The sequence below is a fragment of the Kogia breviceps genome, chromosome 6 (assembly GCF_026419965.1).
Source record: "Kogia breviceps isolate mKogBre1 chromosome 6, mKogBre1 haplotype 1, whole genome shotgun sequence".
In the NCBI taxonomy this organism is placed as follows: Eukaryota; Metazoa; Chordata; class Mammalia; order Artiodactyla; family Physeteridae; genus Kogia; species Kogia breviceps.
Window position 1 is genome coordinate 109,892,880 of NC_081315.1, and position 14,999 is coordinate 109,907,878.

The window sequence follows — 14,999 nt, forward strand, 5'->3', positions numbered from 1 at the left end:
TGGTAGATAGATAGGTAGATAGATAGATAGACAGACAGATAGATGATAGATGACAAATTCAATATATAATAGATATATAACATACATATATTATATGTGTGTATATAGATTCTATATCTCTATTTCTGTCTCTTTCTTTCCCTTCCTACTTGCCTCTTTTCTTCCCTTTTCCTTCTCTGCTCCCCTTGACTCTACAAGTCATAGTCAAGGCTTACTGGACATCATAATCCTTTACTCAGAGACAGTGAAAGTAACTCTAGGCAAGTTCCTTCCTACCTTTCCCTATAACCATGGATTGATGCCAAGCTGAAGATGTTCTAAAGTTTGGGACTGCCAGGGTAAAGAGTGTAAACTATCCTACTCCTCACCATAGTGAGAGGAAGATCAGGCCGATGCCCTCCATCCCCAGATACTTTCAAGTTTTTAAAAGATACAAATGGAGAAAGGCAGCATCTTGTAGAGGAAAGAACCAAGGGCTGTAGGTGTGGAGCTCAGAGTTTGTATACTGGTTCTCTCTGATACCAGAAAGCCCTAGGACCTGTGAATGAGAGAAAATGAAAAGAAACTAACATATATGGAGTCTCTACTTTGTGCCAGACCTTTTATAAATGTATCTAATTTAGTTGTAAGGTACAGATTTTATTATCCTTGCTGTATAGATCAGCTAAATGAAGCCCAAGTGAAGTTAGGGAACTTGTAAAGACACCAGTAGTGTAGGACTCAGATCCATCATAGCACACATGTTAAGTTAGGCACCAAATATTGCCAGCCTCGGTTTTCTCAGTCATTGAATCCCAGAGCGTCACGGCTAGAAGGGACCTCAGCTTGAAGAACCCTTCTGAAGAACTGACTGGTGCTCGTCAACGGAGGTGAATGTTGGAAAAGGCACATACTTTGTTTGAAAATGGGCACTAAATAATGAACAAGTTCCTAATATAGATCTGAAGATCTAAAGATCTGGATTGAGTGAAAAAAGATTTGGCCATGAAGTTGAACTTGAAAAGACATGAAACACAGAACACAGCAATTCCTTAGTGGCTCACTGAGCCAGGGAGTTATTGATTTACACTTCTCAAGAGCTATTTGGGGTAGATACTCTTATTCCCACCAGGCTTACAAGCTTGCCTGAGGTCACATGGCCAGAAAGTGAAACGGTCAGGATTTGAACCTAGAACTTCTCATTCAGCTTCTGTGAAACATGTGTCCCTGCCTTTGATCAGAGGCTCTGCTACGTTACTGGTGAGCATCAAGGCTGATTTAAAAAAAAAAAAAAAAAATTTAAGGCTGCAAGACACTTTTAAAAAGAAATTGTGGGGCTGAAACATGACAAATGTTTATGGATATTTTTTTCATGTAAGTCAAGTCCAGAGGCAAGCAGTCCAAGGCTGTTTGGCAGCTCTTCTCCTCAGAGACCCTGCCCCTCCTGCATCCCGCCCCGCCTTGAGTTGGCCTGCATACCATCGCCTAAAATAGTGATGTCTGTGCTCTGGGCTGCAGGAGGGAGCAAGGAAAGAAGGAATGAATGGTGCACAATAATTTCCCTCAAGAAAGTTTCCTGGAAATGGTGAGTTGATTTTCCACCTCTTCCATCAACCAAAACTTGAACTCATGCCCACATGAAGTTTAGGACAGGTAATAAGGACTTACTCAAGGTGGCCATGTACCCAGCCAACCAGGAGGAGTTCTAGTACAGAGAAGCAAGGGAAAATGGATAAGGGGAGACACAGTGGTCTCTGCTCTGGAGTACTTAGTGACGGGAAGTTGGGATTCACTGGCCTCTTGCTTTTTTGTGTGTGTGTGTGTGGTACACCAGCCTCTCACTGTTGTGGCCTCTCCCGTTGCGGAGCACAGGCTCAGCAGCCATGGGTCACGGGCCCAGCTGCTCTGCGGCTTGTGGGATCTTCCCTGACCGGGGCACGAACATGTGTCCCCCGCATCGGCAGGTGGACTCTCAACCACTGCGCCACCAGGGAAGCCCAAGCTTCTTGCTTTTTTCTACATATTTATGAGTAAGTCCAGCTGGCAGCCTCTGGAATGGGAGGCAACCCTAACCCTCACCATTCCTCTCTCGCCCTGTGCCTCTCCCTCTGAAGTTTCATGACTGAAATGAAAGCAGAAGCTGGTTTTGCTTGGGGAACCTGTCTGGTTTAGAAATACAATCATCTGAAAGGCCTGTTAACTCATTTCACTTCCTAGAGAAACAGAAAGTTCTAGAACTCTGCAGGCTTCCTACTTCTACCCTTCTTCTCACACCAGGGAAGCATATTCTCTTCATGGGACTAGTTCGGGATTTCTTCATGGCAATAGCACTTGGGTGCTCAGCCAGCTACCCTGCCCCTTTAAAGGTACTAAATGGGGACGTAGACAAGGCACCAGCCTTGCACCTCCAGGGGCTTAAGTTCGTGGAAGTGTTTATAAGTGAAAATAGCCTGAGAGTCTTTCTTCCTCACTTTATTTAACTCACATGGCTCACCTTCCGCTGGACAAGAGTGGGAGCTTCTATGTCACTAATTCTCAGACGTCTGAGACCAGAATAAATAAGAGCTTGTGCAAAAAGCAGTTGATTTGCTCTGAGACCCAAGTTTGCTTTCTTTCTTTTTTATAAAGCATTCAAGATGCCAATGGTCAGGGGACCTAAGTTTGAGGGGCATTGGTCGTATACCTCTGTCACACCTCTGCAGGCATGAGGTGTCCATGTTCACGACTAAAGTCTGGGGTAATTGCCTCTACCGGTCAGGAAACCCCCTGAGCTTTACGTGACACATATTCATCTTCACTTCCCTCTTAAAAATAACTGTTAGGCAAATGTTGTCTTTTGTAAAAAGATGTTTCCTTGAGGGTCACGCAGAAATCAGGTGTTCTCTGTGGCTGTTTGGTTCCAGAGGGTGACGGGGGACCCTCCACTGTCACAGCGTCACCATCACTCTTCCAGGGTGGTGATGTGGAAAGCTACTAAGCAGCTTCCCTCATCTTTCTAAAACACGGCTCTCTCTGAAAAGCCAATCTATCCTTCAGTTCCAGGAAGGTTCAAAGACTGGGAAGAATTGGGGGGACTGTTACCATGGTGAGGATCTGGGCCCAGAAAGAGGGAGCGCCAATCTCAAGTTGGTTCAGCAAGGGAGGGGATCAGGTTCTACTGAAAGTTCTGTCGCCGGTTCCAAGTTCTGGGTGTTTCCACAGCTGACTGTTCATTTATTGTCGCTTCCCATACACAGGGTTACAGGAGTGATCAAGAGCCTGGACTCTCACCACTGCCTCGGGGGAGACAGGCACCACCGTCTGTAACTGTGTGATACATTCGTTGGCTTGCTTTGTTCTTACATGCTAAGGAGAAGCTGAGCAGGGTGTATTCATCAAGGAGGACTAACATCTATAATGCATAAACTACAAATGTTAGTAGTTTAATAAAATAAAGGTTTATTTCTTGCTCACATCACAATCCAATGTAAATTGAAGGAGGTCTTTTTCCAAACATTCATTTGGGATTCACTCTCCTTTTACCCAGTGGCTTCCATTATCCCTGAGGGCCTTGGGGTCCTCTGTCTCTGGCCAGCCACCGGGGCAGGAATGAGAGGTGGAGAGTCAGGCGGGCCGGCCTAGAGTGGAATCCATCACACCTGCCTCACCCCAGTGTCCATAGCTCCATGCCAAGACCGCCCAGTGCAAGGGACGCCAGGAATTGTGCGCCAGCCGAGCGCCCACAGGAAGAGGAAAGGGGGTTTGGTGAGCACACAGCATTCTCACCACTGCCAGGCGCCTGAGCTAGTGATGACCGGGGCTGAAGGGTGCTCCTTAATTTTTAGCTGAGATTGGTAGTCAGGGAGGGTCCTCCAGAGGAGACGACATTTGAGACACAGTACAATGGATGAAAAGTATCCAGGCCTGCGCAGAGCTGAGGAGAGAACTTTCTGGACTAAGGGACACAGGCGACATCTCTGAGGTAGATGTACTGGATGAACTTAAAAAGAGGCTGATATGGTTAGAGCTCAGAGTTGGAAGAAACTAGAAAGAGGTGAGATCAGAGACAGGGCAGGAGCCAGGCTGTGCTGGCCTCTGGGAGCAACGGCAGAGAATCTGGACTATGTTTCATGGGCCATGAATGACGCGTGCTGATTTACAGTTTTAAAACTATGCTTTTAAAATTACATTTCCCAAACTCTGCATTGTTCATAACACAGGTAGGTACTGAGGGAGTTGAGATAAAAGATAATTCCTTCCCTATAGAAGGGCAGTGGACTTAAACAACAAAGAAGTAATCAGACGCTGCTTCTTTTTATTTGCGTAATGGTGAGTAAAACAGAAAATGATGGCTCTAACTGATTCAGTGAGATTACAGTGACCTGGAGTGGTCACAAAGGGAAGTCCCAGGAGGATCTCAAAGTTTACTGAGCATTTTGGAAAACAAAATGGAGGAGGCAGGGACTCCAGGTGGAACCAACACAAGCAAAGACCCAGAAGTGGCACGTAGCATATTTGGGGAATCCAGGAGGGTCTCAGACTGCAATGCTGCTGAAAGAAGAGATCCCCACAGCTCTCCATGAGGATGTGGGTATAATGACTACATGCAATGAAGCCAATATCCTAAAATGAAATGATATTGAACCCTGAATTAGACAGTGGAGCTGCTTTCCTAGATCACAAGTGCCAGAGCGGATCCCCAGTAAGTCCGTGCTCATTTGTGCCTGCCAGACCAGCTGGTGTTTAATGGGTGACATTATTAATTTAACTCAATTCATGAGAGAGTACAAATTGCTAAAGGGCTGGAAAACCTGTAGGTTTCTCTGCCAGGGATCTCACTATGGGTGTAATTGTGCTGGGACAGGGAGATGTTATTAGTGCCCCGGGGTAGTGTTTGCTGCTGGTCTTACCACCAGAATAGACTGTAACTGGTGGCAGGTGCAGACAGGATACTCCTCCTCCTGGCTCATTATCTCAAGGAGATTAGCTCTGGCTTAACACTTTCCCCATGCACTGGTCCTAGGCAAATTCCATAGAACTGTGTTTCCACTGAGCCAAAGTTTCATTAATTTATACATTACATCCTACAGAAGACTTTGGCATGCTGGCACAAATTCACAGCTATTTATTTTGTATTTTGTTATGGGAAGAGAATTCAGGGTGAAAGGACAAAAGTTGAAGAACATGATGAAGCCAGACCAAAGGGTAGAAATACACACCATACCATGGTCCTCTGCACTATTTGGACGCAGGCTAGAAATTTGCCCTGAGAGTCTTAACAGCCAAAGGAGGAAGGGAAATGTGATCTCTTCTAGGATTGAAGTTTTCCATTATACCAAAGCAAAGAAGTGTGCAGCTTCTGGTCCTGAGACCTACTAGAAACTTCTCACATATGTGCTAATAAAGAGAACATGATAAGAACATTTTCTGCCTACAGTGTTCCTAAATTCAGACTAACAGCATGAAATTATACTGCAATTTAGGAAAATTAAGTGTATGAGGAAGCAAAAAACCCTGCAGGTCATGTGAGCAACTCTTTGGTGGTTTTGCATAATCTGAGGGTAAATTGTAAAACATCGAGCACTGAGTACACTAGATGACCTTCTGGCAATCTTTCATAGAACAAGTCCAAGGGAGGAAGTTGAGTGTCGAGAAACATCTGCTGAACAAGATTTATTCAACAAACGCCTATCAAGAACTCATTTGGTCAATAGGGCCCTGCACCTCAAGCCAGGGATAGATGAATAAGTAGATATGGCCCCTACTCTTGAAATATGCAGAGTCTGTTCAAGAAGACAATGTGTGGACAGATTATTGCAAATGCAACGTGTGCCAGAGGGCGAGGGGAAAACACATGTGGTCATTGGCTGAGATGCTGCTGAGTCATCACTTTGGGTGCTACTGATTGGGGGGTGGCGTTCCTTCTAACATTGTTTCTCTTTCAATGAGAAGGCTAGCTTGCTGTGGAAAGCCTTCTTAGTTGGGATTTGATTCTCTTTCCTCCTTTTCCATCGCCCCTTTTATGTAAGAGCAGCTGATAGAATGAGAAGCATGGAAATGTGCACTTCATTTTGAGCAATTACAGTCAAGAAAAATTAATTGAAATGAGCACAAGATTTCTGGAGAAAAACAAGGGCCCAGTTTTCCCAATGTTTTGCAATAACATTTTGTTCTCTTTTTGTTGGCAGGCCAGTACCAGACTATTAATGAGCCTCTTCTTGATGGCGTAAGTCAGCTGCTTTCCTCACCTAATTTGTCAGTGTTTGATATTTACAAAGTAAGTGGCTTTTTCAAGGTACTTAGTGAATTTAAAACAATTAAACTTTTCCAAATGGCATAATTCCCTGGCAGAGAAAACTGCATTTCAGTTCTTGGGTAGAAAACTGTATTCCTACAATATATGTAAATCAAATCATCATGCTGTATGTCTTAAACTTATACAGTGATGCGTGTCAATTATTTCTCAGTAAAACTGGAAAAATAAATAAATATTGAGGCATTAATATAGAGAAAGGGAAAAAACATTATATTTCCATTCCTCAACTATACAATAAAGACAAAAATTAACTCACAATGGCCATTGTGAAGATTGAATAAGGTGAAAATACCAACACATGGTGCTGGCAAGTGTGTGATGAGAAAATCACTTCCTAAAATTCATGGTGAAATTTTAAATTGAAAGAAACTCTTTGGAAAGCAATTTCATAATATTAACTAACAAATATAAAAATGTCCATTTTCTTAGGCCACATAATTCTATGGTTGGGAATTTAAAGAATTAAGCTAAAATTTGGATTAATATTAAATATTCATCTATATTTTATAATATATTTTAAATGGCAACACTCTAGGATCATGCTAAATATTCAATAATAGAAGAATCATTGAATGTATTATGATATATTCATATTATGAAGTCATTAATAATATTTACAAAGAAGCTTAATGACAAGAAAATTTTAAATTTATAACATGAAACCAGATATCTAATACTATAAATAATTTAATTGTTAAATTATACTTTACATAATTTGAATACTTTTAACTAACCCATTTTTAGATGATAAATGGGATAGAAATGATAGCGATAGATGATAAATAGATGATAGATAGATAGATAGATAGATAGATAAATAGATAGATAGACAGGATTTACCTGTAAAATCATTGGTTCTTTACTATTTGAAAGACTTCTTTAAGAATTTGGATTTCCCTGGTGGTGCAGTGGTTAAGAATCCACCTGCCAATGCAAGGGACATGGGTTCAAGCCCTGGTTTGGGAAGATCCCACATGCCTTGGAGCAACTAAGCCTGTGCGCCACAACTACTGAGCCTGTGCTCTAGAGCCCGCGAGCCACAACTACTGAGCCCACGTGCCACAACTACTGAAGCCCACACACCTAGAGCCCATGCTCCGCAACAAGAGAAGCCACTGCAATAAGCCCACGCACCACAACAAAGAGTAGTCCCTGCTCACCACAACTAGAGAAAGCCCTCACGCAGCAACAAAGACCCAATACAGCCAAAAATAAAAATAAATAAATAAATAAGTTTTTTTAAATTAAATTTAAGCTATGGCTCTTCATCCCAGGACACACACTCACACACACATACACACGATAAATCAATCAATCACAAAATATTTTATAAAGTATAAGGCTTATATATACTGAGCTTTTACTAAGAACCCTGATAGTGACAGTAGACAGTTACTAGATAGGTTAATAGATAAATAGATGTAATGCATTATAATTAAAATAAAACTCTGTCCCTTTCTCTTTCTGGAATAAATAAACCAAAATATTTATATTTGGTCCTGGGGGCAAGATTCTGAGGGTCTGATGTAGATTCTCTTCAGACCTGGAGTGGTGGTTGCTGTTCCTGCTAGCGTGCGTCTCTTTGTGCCCTGCCCCCATGAAGTCTAGCAAGGTGACAGGACTAAAGATGGGCTCTGTCTCACATCTCCAGTTCTTCCAGCAGGTCCAAGGCTTTCCCAAAGAGACTGAGCTCTGAGGAGTCTTGGTTGCCATAATAGTATAAAAATGATGTCCTTGCAAAAATGTCTATCTGTCAGATCCCAAAGGAGTCAAATACTGGTGCTTCAGCTCAGAACTCACTTCTGTGTGCAGTTCTGGAGGAGAACAGCCCAGTCACCTCCCCCGCTTTGCCAGGTCAATTGTGAAAACCCCTGGAGTGCACCTCCCAGCATCTTTGCTTTGCCATGGGCACTCAGCTCCACTGATACTCAGCATGTCAACTAGAGAGAAGGGATCTAACATGTCCTGAGCTCCTGTCGTGGGCAGGCACCAAAGTAGAACCTTCATATACAATTTGCTCAATTAATCTCTGACTGCAACCAAATAAGGTAACTTTAGCCTTCTCCAATTTACAGACTGAAGTAAGGGAGGTTAAGTAACCTCCCCAAGGTCATAAAGTGGACTCACAGTTTAGATCTAGGATAGGACGACTCCATCTTGGATCCATGCTAACGCTAAGCAGACCAATCTCACCCGGTTTCCCATCCAAGAACTCCCAGTCTGATCCCTGCTTACCTCCTGAGACCAGACCAAGTAGGCAGGGTTTCAGGGCTATAATGACCTGTTGCTGGGGGCACAGCATGAACGCAAATATGCAAATGTTTCTACTCCAACTCTGTGTTCAGTGACGTAATTTTTTTCCTTTGGGTCACCAAGCTCTCCCCTTCTAACCTGTCCCTGCTCTTAAATCACTATGTCAGTCCCTGATCTCCTGCACCTGAACTCCTTACGTTTGATAAACGGGCCCTTCAAAACTTGCCTGATTCCTCTGTTCATGTAAGAAAGACTCAAGCCTTGCTTTCCATAGGAAGCACTTGGGAAAATCAAGGGCTAGCACATTGAAAGTCAAAATTATTGTCTTCAGTGGGTCCATCTCCTTCTTTATGCTGCCCCATGGAGAACACAGATTTACTAAATTGCATTCTACACCTTTTCATAGAATGAGCATTGTTGTCTTGAGCCAAAGTGGAGCCCAAAATGTCCTCCAGATAGGGGCCTGGTGAGTTCCCCCCGTGCTATTGCTTACCTGGAAAGCAGATTCATCCTGTAACTAGTCTTTACTTTTACCAAACTGCTTTGATAGAGTTATGATTTTTAAAAAGACATACACTTGGAAGCCTGGGACTAATAAAGAACTTTGTCTAAATATATTTGAGAATGAGAGTAATGCAGACCTAGAATTTAAACTCAAGCCTATCTAATTCCAGGTTCCTACGCTATAGTAAAATCACCTCATAGATATTTCTGCTTATACAATGAAACAGAGTACAAAAAGCACGTAACGCATACAAAGTACTTAACAAATGTTAGAGAGACTTTAAAGGGAGGAGAACAAACCATGATTGGTGGCCTTCTCTTATCTCAAGCTCTTTTTTTTTTTTTTTTTTTTTTTTTTTTTTGCGGTATGCGGGCCTCTCACTGTTGTGGCCTCTCCCATTGCGGAGCACAGGCTGCGGACGCGCAGGCTCAGCGGCCATGGCTCACGGGCCCAGCCGCTCCGCGGCATGTGGGATCTTCCCGGACCAGGGCACGAACCCGTGTCTCCTGCATCGGCAGGCGGATTCTCAACCACTGCGCCACCAGGGAAGCCCTCAAGCTCTTTTTAATACTAGTTGTTATTACAGTAGCAGTCATAATAATATTTACAACTAGTGTTTAGTGAGTGCTGACCATCAGGTATTTTGCTAAAAATTTTACATTCATAGTCTCAGTTAAGACACTTCTGGTCGAGTATGATGTTAACTGTGGGTTTGTCATATATGGCCTCTATTATGTTAAGGTATATGCCTCCTATACTCATTTTATTGAGTTTTTATCATAAATAGATGTTGAAACTTGTCAAATACTTTTCTGCATCTATTGAAGTCAATATGTGATTTTTTTATCCTTCATTTTGTTAATGTGGTGTATCATGTTGATTGATTTGAAGATTGAACTATCCTTGCATCCCTGGAATAAATCTCATTTGATCGTGGTGAATGATCCTTTAATGTACTGTTGTATTTGATTTGCTCATTTTTTCTTTAATATCTTTATTGGAGTATAAGTGCTTTACAATGGTGTGTTAGTTTCTGCTTTATAAAGTGAAAAGTGAATCAGCTATACATATACATATATACCCATAACTCCTCGCTCTTGCCTCTCCCTCCTGACCTCCTTATCCCACCCCTCTAGGTGGACACAAAGCACCGAGCTGATCTCTCTGTGCTATGTGGCTGCTTCCCACTAGCTATCTATTTTACATTTGGTAGTGTATATATGTCCATGCCACTCTCTCACTTCGTCCCAGCTTACCCTTCCCCCTCCACGTGTCCTCAAGTCCATTCTCTACGTCTGCGTCTTTATTCCTGTCCTGCCCCTAGGTTCTTCAGAACCTTTTATTTTTTTTAGATTTCATATATATGTGTTAGCATATGGTATTTGTTTTCTCTTTCTGACTTACTTCACTCTGTATGACAGACTCAAGGTCCATCCACCTCACTACAAATAACTGAATTTCATTTCTTTTTATGGCTGAATAATATTCCACTATATATATGTGCCACATCTTCTTTATCCACTCATCTGTTGATGGACATGTAGGTTGCTTCCATGTCCTATCTATTGTAAATAGAGCTGCAATGAACATTGTGGTACATGACTCTTCTTGAAGTATGGTTTTCTCAGGGTATATGCTCAGTAGTAGGATTGCTGGGTGATATGGTAGTTCTATTTTTAGTTTTTTAAGGAACATGCATACTGTTCTCCATAGTGCCTGTATCAATGTACATTCCCACCAACAATGCAAGAGGGTTCCCTTTTCTCCACACCCTCTCCAGCATTTATTGTTTGTACATATTTTCATGATGCCATTCTGACTGGTGGGAGGTGATACCTCACTGTAGTTTTGATTTGCATTTCTCTAATGATTAGTGATGTTGAGCATCCTTTCATGTGTTTGTTGGCAATCAGTATACCTTCTTTGGAAAAATGTCTGTTTAGGTCTTCTTCCCATTTTTGGATTGGGTTTTTTGTTTTTTTGATATTAAGCTGCACGAGCTGCTTGTAAATTTTGGAGTTTAATCCTTTGTCAGTTGCTTCACTTGCAAATATTTTCTACCATTCTGAGGGTTGTCTATTTGTCTTTTTATGGTTTCCTTTGCTGTGCAAAAGCTTTTAAGTTTCATTAGGTCCCATTTGTTTATTTTCATTTTTATTTCTATTTCTCTAGGAGGTGGGTCAAAAGGATCTTGCTGTGATTAATGTCATAGAGTGTTCTGCCTATGTTTTCCTCTAAGAGTTTTATAATATCTGGCCTTACATTTAGGTCTTGAATCCATTCTGAGTTTACTTTTCTGTATGGTGTTAGGGGGTGTTCTAATTTCATTCTTTTACATGTAGCTGTCCAGTTTTCCCGGCACCACTTATTGAAAAGCCTGTCTTTTCTCCATTGTATATTCTTGCCTCCTTTATCAGAAATAAGGTGACCATATGTGTCAGGGTTTATCTCTGGGTTTTCTATCCTGTTCCTTTGATCTATATTTGTATTTTTGTGCCAATACCATACTGTCTTGATTACTGTAACTTTGTAGAATAGTCTGAAGTCTGGGAGCCTGATTCCTCCAGCTCCGTTTTTCTTTCTCAATATTGCTTTGGCTATTCGAGGTCTTTGTGTTTCCATACAAATTGTGAAATTTTTCATTCTAGTTCTGTGAAAAATGCCATTCATAGTTTGATAGGGATTGCATTGAATTTGTAGATTGCTTTGGGTAGTATAGTCATTTTCACAATGTTGATTCTTCCAATCCAATAACATGGTATATCTCTCCATCTGTTTGTATCATCTTTAATTTCTTTCATCAGTCTCTTATAGTTTTCTGCATACAGGTCTTTTGTCTCCTTAGGTAGGTTTATTCCTAGGTATTTTATTCTTTTTGTTGCAATGGTAAATGAGAGTGTTTCCTTAATTTCTCTTTCAGATTTTTCATCATTAGTGTATAGGAATGCAAGAGATTTCTGGGCATTAATTTTGTATCATGCTACTTTATGAAATTCATTCATTAGCTCTAGTTGTTTTCTGGTAGCATCTTTAGGATTCTCTATGTATAGTATCATGTAATCTGAAAACAGTGACAGCTTTACTTCTTTTCCAATTTGGATTCCTTTTATTTCTTTTTCTTCTATGATTGCTGTAGCTAAAACTTCCAAACCTACGTTGAATAATAGTGGTGAGAGTGGACAACCTTATCTTGTTCCTGATCTTAGAGGAAATGGTTTCAGATTTTCACCATTGAGAACGATGTTGTCTGTGGGTTTGTCATATATGGCCTTTACCATGTTGAAGTAACGTCCCTCTATGCCTACTTTCTGGAGAGTTTTTATCACAAATCGGTGTTAAATTTTGTTGAAAACTTTTTCTGCATCAGTTGAGATGATCATGTGGTTTTTCTCCTTCAATTTGTTAATATGGTTTATCACATTGATTGATTTGCATATATTGAAGAATCCTTGAATTCCTGGGATAAACCCCACTTCATCATTGTATATGATCCTTTTGATGTGTTGTTAGATTCTGTTCGCTAGTATTTTGTTATGGATTTTTGTATCTATATTCATCAGTAGAATTGGCCTGTAGTTTTCTTTCTTTGTGACATCTTTGTCTGGTTTGGGGATCAAGGTGATGGTGGCTTCATAGAATGAGTTTGGGACTGTTCCTCCCTCTGCTATATTTTGGAAGAGTTTGAGAAGGATAAGTGTTAGCTCTTCTCTAAATGTTTGACAGAATTTGCCTGTGAAGCCGTCTGGTCCTGGGCTTTTGTTTGTCGGAAGATTTTTAATCACAGTTTCAATTTCAGTGCTTGTGATTGGTCTGTTTATATTTTCTATATCTTCAGCCTCAGAAAGTTGTGCTTTTCTAAGAATTTGTCCATTTCTTCCAGGTTGTCCAGTTTATTGGCATATAGTTGCTTGTAGTAATCTCTCATGATCCTTTGTATTTCTGCAGTGTCAGTTGTTACAGCTCTGTTTTCATTTCTAATTCTATTGATTTGCATCTTCTCCCTTTTTTTCTTGATAAGTCTGGCTAATGGTTTATCAATTTTGTTTATCTTCTCAAAGAACCACCTTTTAGTTTTATTGATCTTTGCTATTGTTTCCTTCATTTCTTTTTCATTTATTTCTGATCTGATCTTTATGATGTCTTTCCTTCTGCTAACTTTGGGGGTTTTTTTGTTCTTCTTTGTCTAATTGCTTTTGGTGTAAGGTTAGGTTGTTTATTTGAGATGTTTCTTGCTTCTTAAGGTAGGATTGTATTGCTATAAACTTCCCTCTTAGAACTGCCTTTGCTGCATCCCATAGGTTTTGGGTCATCGTGTTTTCATCGTCATTTGTTTCTACGTATATTTTTATTTCCTCTTTGATTTCTTTGTGATCTCTTGGTTATTTAGTAGTTTTCCTACAGATTTTTCCTGTAATTGATATCTACTCTCATATCGTTCTGGTCAGAAAAGATGCTTGATATGATTTCAATTGTCTTAAATTTACCAAGGCTTGATTTGTGACCCAAGATATGGGTCATATCCTGGAGAATGTTCCATGAGCACTTGAGAAGAAAGTGTATTCTGTTCTTTTTGGATGGAATGTCCTATAAATATCAATTAAGGCCATCTTGTTTAATGTATCATTTAAAGCTGGTGTTTCCTTATTTATTTTCATTTTGGATGATCTTTCCATTGGCGAAAGTGGGGTGTTAAAGTCCCCTACTATGATTGTGTTACTGTCTACTTCCCCTTGTATGGCTGTTAGCATTTGCCTTATGTATTGAGGTGCACCTATGTTGGGTTCATAAATATTTACAATTGTTATATTGTCTCCTTGGATTGAACCCTTTATCATTATGTAGTGGCCTTCTTTGTCCCTTGTAATAGTCTTTATTTTAAAGTCAATTTTGTCTGATATGAGAATTGCTACTCCAGCTTTCTTTTGATTTCCATTTGCATGGAATATCTTTTTCCATCCCCTCACTTTCAGTCTGTGTGGGTCCCTAGGCCTGAAGTGTGTCTCTTGTAGACAGCATATATATGGGTCTTGTTTTTGTATCCATTCAGCCGGTCTATGACTTTTGGTTGGAGCATTTAAACCATTTACATTTAAGGTAGTTATCAATATGTATGTTCCTATTACCATTTTCTTAACTGTTTTGGATTTGTTATTGTAGGTCTTTTCCTTCTCTTGTGTTTTCTGCCGAGAGAAGTTCCTTTAGCATTTGTTATAAAACTGGTTTGATGATGCTGAATTCTCTTAACTTTTGCTTGTCTGTAAACATTTTAATTTCTCTGTTGATTCTGAATGAGATCCTTGCTGGGTAGAGTAATCTTGGTTGTAGGTTTTTCCCTTTCATCACTTTAAATATCTCCTGTGACTCCCTTCTTGTTTGCAGAGTTTCTGCTGGAAGATCAGCTGTTAACCTTATGGGGATTCCCTTGTATGTTATTTGTTGCTTTTCCCTTGCTGCTTTTAATATTTCTTTGTATTTAATTTTTGATAGTTTGATTAATATGTGTCTTGGCATGTTTCTCCTTGGATTTATCCTGTATGGGACTCCCTGTGCTTCCTGGACTTGATTATTTCCTTTCCCATATTAGAGAAGTTTTCAACTATAATCTCTTCAAATATTTTCTCAGACTCTTTCTTTTTCTCTTCTTCTTCTGGGACCCCTATATTTCAAATGTTGGTGCATTTAATGTTGTCCCAGATGTCTCTGATACTGTCCTCAATTCTTTTCATTCTTTTTTCTTTATTCTGCTCTGTGGCAGTCATTTCCACTATTTTATCTTCCATGTCTCTTATCCATTTTTCTGTCTCAGTTATTCTGCTATTGATTCCTTCTAGAGAATTTTTAATTTCATTTATTGTGTTGTTCATCATTTTCTGTTTCCTCTTTAGTTCTTCTAGGTCCTTGGTAAACGTTTCTTGTATTTTCTCCATTCTATTTCCAAGATTTTGGATCATCTTTACTGTCATTACT

General features: G+C 40.3%; 1 protein-coding gene across 1 annotated transcript in view; it reads left to right on the top strand.

Annotated features, from left to right (window-relative positions):
- CLNK (cytokine dependent hematopoietic cell linker) overlaps nt 1-14,999 on the top strand; it is a 152,990-nt gene that overhangs the window by 64,626 nt on the left and 73,365 nt on the right. Inside the window, exon 5 of the mRNA XM_059066130.1 lies at nt 6,147-6,184. Coding sequence (XP_058922113.1) covers nt 6,147-6,184 — 38 coding nt within the window. The remainder of the gene's footprint in view (nt 1-6,146; nt 6,185-14,999) is intronic.